This window comes from Neoarius graeffei, chromosome 13 (assembly GCF_027579695.1).
Source record: "Neoarius graeffei isolate fNeoGra1 chromosome 13, fNeoGra1.pri, whole genome shotgun sequence".
Classification (NCBI taxonomy): Eukaryota; Metazoa; Chordata; class Actinopteri; order Siluriformes; family Ariidae; genus Neoarius; species Neoarius graeffei.
Window position 1 is genome coordinate 49,428,071 of NC_083581.1, and position 5,897 is coordinate 49,433,967.

Here is a 5,897-nt window from a genome sequence, read left to right on the forward strand (position 1 = left end):
GTCGTGTTAAGCATGTATTGTTTTTCTTTGACAGCCACTTATAAGGGAGTTACAAGCAGGCCTATGGCATAAAACATGACTTGGTCTTAATGGGTGTGCACCCCAAACCCTCTCCTGGTTGCTTTTTTCACCCCCAGAAACTTCTGGTTTATTTTTCATCCACAACCAAATGATTGCATCGTGTAAAATAACCATTTTGAGTGAGATGATCCATAAGTCATTGTTACATACTTCAAGTGGTCTTTCCTTACAGCTGGTATGCTTGGTGAGTGGCTTCTGAAGCTATTTAATAGCACTTTAACTTTGTGTTTATGTGTAATTTCAAACCTATGTGGTACTTGGTTAAGTGTTTGGAGTCTTTTTCCTTCTACTTTCCTTGTAATACAAATGTAACACAACTGAATTGCATCAGTAAAGTTTTTTTTTTTTAAATAAATATTGAAGAACAGATGTCAGAAGAAAAAGTCAAATCACATAACTACAGTTCATGAGAGAGTACAGGGCATTTCACTGCACATTTTGCATCATGAGTATGTTAGAAATGCGGAAACCCATAGGCATGGAGTGCCAACTAATTTAACTAACCTTTATACTTAAATATTTGGGCCAAGTAATTTTTTTTAGCAATAGAATGACAGGTATCAAAAAGACACAAGCTCCTTCTGTTGTCTCTCTTTAATTGTTTTATTCTTTACACACTTGAACTCATAATACCATTTTGTAGATATAAAACATCCACTGTTCTTATGTTGCATTGAGATGATATGCTATGTGTGAGACACATGTAAACATATTTGAAACGAGTCAGTAGATGCTCTATAAATACCTATAGCATGGGTTGGACATGATAAATGGGTAGGAGTGGTGGTAATGGTGGGGAAAGGGGTATTGAATGACAGATGGTGGTGTTATGGCTGTGGCCGATTAGTGAGGTTTTTTTTTTTTTTTTAATTACTGAAGGCAGTTAAGGAAAACGTGGATCTGGAGGTTGTCATGGATGGGCTAGGTGGTCACAGGATGTTTAGACGTGGCCTAGGACGAGACAAGGAATATCCACTAACACCACGCGCAGTGATTCCAGAGGCACCGCCATAGGCAATACCAAGTGTACCACCGCCACCCAAGCCACCACCCAAGGCATCACCCAAACTAAAGCTGCCGCTGCTACCACCAGCACCTATCTTATAGGGGCCACTTCTAATGCCAAAGCTACCACTGCCTATCCCAAAGCCACCACTACCACTGCCTATCCCAAAGCCACCACTACCACTGTCTATCCCAAAGCAGCCACTACCACTGCCTATCCCAAAGCTGCCACTGCCCAGGCCAGTACCCCCGCCGTAGCCAAAACTGCCACTGTATCCAGAGCCTGGAAAAAAACAAAATACAAAACATGCATTAAAAAATGGGTTTCCCGATCTGGACTTTCCTGATACATGTAATGAAATATAGATGTATTTCTTAAAATCAAGTGAATATTAGTACAAAAAATATTTATATAACACATACCAACACCACTGCTAACTTTCTGAATATGGATCGTTGCAGTTCCACCACCAGTGGCAATCCTGTGGATGGATTCAAACCATGCACTTTAGAGACAAATCAAGCATGCAGTTTTAAGGAATAATATCTTCTTATCAAATGACTGACCTAGTCTCTTCTCCTTCCAGGAGTTTTTTGTAGGTGGCGATTTCAATGTCCAGGGCCAGTTTGACATTCATAAGCTCCTGGTATTCATGAACTTGTCGGGCCATGTCCTCCTTAGCATTATACAGGGCTACTTCGAGTTCCTTAATACGTAGTCTGGCATCTTTCACTGCCAGCTCACCTTGTTCCTCAGCCTCTGTTATCTGTGTCTCCAGGCTGGTACGCTGCAAAAAAAAAAGAAAACGAAGAAACCGTCTACAATTGAAACAGCTATCTGAGAAGCATGTATTCCCCCAGAGTAGAATTTTGTGAGAGTATCAGTATGAACTTTAATTTTGCCCAACTAAGTTAGACACCTGAACCAGAAACGCTAAGACCATAGCTCACCTGTCCCTTGACTGTCTCAATTTCAGTCTGGAGTTGTGTGATCAGGCGGTTGAGTTCTGTAAGCTCAACCTTGGTGCTCTGAAGATCGCCACCATAGTAGCCAGCAGATGTCTGCATTTCCTCAAACTGGTAAATGAGATAAAGAAAAGTACATACTCAGTGGCTCTTAATATAATTATCTTAATAATTATTTTTCCCAGTGTCCAAAGTCTCTTACCTTCTGCTTGTACCATGTCTCAGTCTCACTGCGAGTGCGACTGGCAATTTCCTCATACTGAGCACGGACCTCAGACACAATGGCATCCATGTCCAGCTTGCGACTGTTGTCCATCTCGACAACAACCGATGTGTCTTTGATCTGTCCCTGAAGCTCCAGCAGTTCCTGAAAGTGTAAGGCACCAAATGTGAAATATTTTACAACACCTGAGTTCTCGCTTTTATAAAACAAGTGCACGCACTGCACAGACTTTTGATCACAGTGAAAATGTAATGGGATCGTTCTCTTACCGCATCATACACAGCTCTGAGAAAGTTGATCTCATCCTGTAATGCATCAACTTTAGCTTCAAGCTCAACCTTTTGTATGTAGGTTCCATCGACATCCTAGTGGAAGACAGGTATGATTTAAAATAAGGTATGCTTCAACATTTGAATAAAATTGCACAAAGAGAATAATAAAGGTTCTTGCCTTCTTTAGGAGAACAAAATCGTTCTCTGCAACAGCACGCTTGTTGATTTCATCTTCATACCTACAAAGAAACGAGTGAAAAATTCAACCCATGAAATAATGCAAATATGACATACCCAATTTCACGAGCATCAGCAAGGCACAGTTTAAATAACTTACTTGTTTTTGTAGTCCTCCACCAGGCCCTGCATGTTCTTCAGATCTCCCTCCAGCTTAATATTCTCATTTCCAAGGTTATCCAAGTGTCTGCGCAGGTTGGCAATGTAGGTCTGGAACATGCCATCAATGTTGGTACGTGATATTGTCTGTTCCTGAAGAAGATTCCACTTGGTCTCCAACATCTTGTTCTGCTGCTCCAGGAAACGCACCTACAGAAATGGTGACCCCATATATAAATGGATTCAAATATTTAGAAAAGGATTAATGATTTCTAAGGGGATTTTTGCTCACTGATATATCTTCAAAATACTAGCTCATTTCTAACCCACTGTCTCTGGCTGTGAGCCATCAAACAGTCTAGAATGGTTAAGGCAGAAGTGATCACTGTTGTCCTCAGCCCATATTTTGTCTATCTGGCGTATGATTTTAGCACATCCCTGGCAAAGCTCCTTAGCAAGCGCCCTAGGTGCCCTTTGGTAACAATATTGCCAGGCCTAAACAGGCACAATGAGACACTCTTTACGACAAGGGCTTAGGCTTATATTGACAATTACAGTAGTTTTGGGTATTCAAAGCTGAAAAAAATGTGGCTTTGAACTCTGCAAAGTTGTAATAATATGGATATTATAATAAATGCCTTCAGGCTTTTATGAATTAAGCTTCATCAAATTATGGAAATGGATCTTACCAGGACCAATGAAAATTGTGAACAGGATCCATAACCACACTGTAAAAATCCTGACACGGTATTTAATGGACAGGTTTGCCTGCATGTACTGGTCATGCACAGTTCTGTGCAACATAACGCATAGGTGCTTCTGCCACTCCCTTTAAGAGAAACCTCTAAAATTAAGTAGTTTTGCAACACTGCATCCAAAACACATAGATCACCTCACTCCCCCCTACCCCACCCAGACACACTTACATATAGTTCCTCCAACAGTGTAGATGGATAACTTGATCCATGCACTCATTTAGAGCAGCATGGGCTAAGGTTTCCAAGCTAGACCCTCACTGAATATAAACTGTTGTTGTTAGAGACATATTTCAGCAAAATCACCTAGTCTTGCACAAATTACATCCAATTCAAATTAAACTTTTTTTTTTTTCATTTAAGATTTCATCTATTTAAACACAGCAAGGCCAGATTTCCCAAATCTAGGCTACTGGCTGTGAAAGACTTAATAAGAATGACATTAAACCTCTGACAGTCATTCTGAAATGTATGAATGGCCTCCTCTGAGACTATACTGTTATCTGAATGAATTTCAGTGGAATGGGCACCACTGTGCAATTCCCTAAGATCTATGTATAAAAAATAAGTTACACCAACAATGTGCACAAGGCATTGAGAAAGCAGAAGACCCACCTTGTCGATAAAGGAGGCAAAACGGTTGTTGAGTGTCTTGATCTCCTCTTTCTCTTTTGTGCGGACGTCCTGGATGGCGGGGTCAATCTCCAAGTTAAGGGGGACAAGGAGGCTTGGGTTGACTGTGACAGCAGTGATTGGGGGTGCCACAAAACCTGGATCGATGCCGAACCCACCTTGTCCTGGTCCTCCATCTAATCCTCCAAATCCTAATCCTGGACCTAAACTAGCACCTCCACCTAAAACACCACCTGCACCGAAAGAACCACCTCCACTGAAACTACCTCCTCGACCGAAACCATCACCTGCACCATAACCAACATATCTACTGAAACCACCACCTGCACCATAGACACCACTTGCAGCTAAACTAGTTCCAAGAGCTGTACCATAGCTTTTTCTGAAACCTCCTGCACTGCTGCCTAGGCTATAGCCTGAGCTAGCGGTAATGCCACGACCACCACCAGCACTGACACCACCGTAGCGGAAGCCACCACCATAGCTTATCCTGGAGCTGCTGGGTGCAGTATAGGACTGGCTGGAGAAGCGCTTTCCGATAAAGCCACTTCTGTAGCCATGTTCAGTGCTTCCCCTGGATGATAAGGAGGTGTTGCTGAGCTTGATGCTCATGGCTGCTGGTGATAGAATGAGAAAATGGAGAGTAAGCTAGAGAGCTTACTAAGAGGCTATTCCTTCTGAGTGCCTTCTCTGTGGAGGTGGACAGCTTTTTAAAGTCTATGCTGCAAGCAGGAGGAGTCATAGTCCCTCCCACACTGCCTCTGGCACATCCTCCCCATCTCCTCTGAGCAGGTTGGCGTAAACATGTGTCATGTTCAACAGGTAAGATGGTTTATGAGGGAAGGAGTCTTTGACACACCCTGCTGCATCATATACACTAGAGAAAGTCAGTTTTCATACATTTATATTCTTGGTAAACTTTTTTCAAGTAGAAATATTTTGCAGGCTTTATTGCAATCTGTTTTAAACAACAGTAGGAATTTTGAATAGGCTTATATTTAATGAAGGCCTTTCAGACAATAACAGTGCATGCAATCTCGCTCTCTCATGTAGTCTAATATCCATTAAGACAGATTGGTTTCTGTTCACTCAGACAAGTTATTATTCCCTACTTCTAGGCACACCAGGTTATTTAGTGGTTGATGTGACAATGGCGTGAACTGCATGCAAAGAGCCTCATATTTAGAGAAAATCACTCACACCATGACTATTTTATAGGGGCTAATATTTCAGTGCACTGGAATATTGGGCCCAGAGAAGGTGGAGGTGTAACTGGATATTGTTTATATCTGGTTTTAACTTACATTTGTGGATGTAGTAACAAACTGTTTTCACAGACGATGGTTTTCTGAAGTGTTCCTGAGCCCATACAGTGATTTCCACTACAGACATGTGCCTGCTTTTAATGGAGTGTCACCTGAGGCTCTGAAGAGCACAGGCATCCAGTGTCAGTTTTCAGCCTTGTCTCTTGCATACAGAGATTTCTCTAGATTCTCTGAATCTTTTCATGATATTATGTACCATAGATGATTTGATCCCCAAAGTCTTTGCAATTTTACATTGAGGAACGTTATTCTTAATTTTTTGCACTGTTTGCCCACGCAGTCTTTCACAGAGCAGTGAACC

The 5,897-nt window shown here is 41.7% G+C and overlaps 1 protein-coding gene across 1 annotated transcript; it reads right to left on the reverse strand.

The window, feature by feature from the left end:
* Positions 1–660: 660 nt before the first annotated feature.
* LOC132896842 (keratin, type II cytoskeletal cochleal-like) lies at positions 661–4,964 on the reverse strand. Its single transcript, XM_060937949.1, has 9 exons — positions 4,254–4,964; positions 2,885–3,093; positions 2,726–2,786; positions 2,545–2,640; positions 2,255–2,419; positions 2,038–2,163; positions 1,654–1,874; positions 1,510–1,568; positions 661–1,369 (listed from the first exon to the last, which is right to left on the reverse strand). The coding sequence occupies exons 1-9, from the start codon at positions 4,881–4,883 to the stop codon at positions 1,011–1,013; spliced, it is 1,926 nt and encodes a 641-aa protein (XP_060793932.1). The 5' UTR covers positions 4,884–4,964; the 3' UTR covers positions 661–1,010.
* Between the last annotated feature and the right edge of the window lie 933 nt (positions 4,965–5,897).

Excerpts from the sequence above, each read along its gene's own strand:
- LOC132896842 (XM_060937949.1), bottom strand. The coding sequence starts at position 4,883 with ATGAGCATCAAGCTCAGCAACACCTCCTTATCATCCAGGGGAAGCACT. Across the intron at positions 3,094-4,253 it reads TTGCCTCCTTTATCGACAAG|GTGCGTTTCCTGGAGCAGCA; the intron begins GTGGGTCTTCTG and ends CCATTTCTGTAG. Across the intron at positions 2,164-2,254 it reads AGACATGGTACAAGCAGAAG|TTTGAGGAAATGCAGACATC; the intron begins GTAAGAGACTTT and ends CTCATTTACCAG.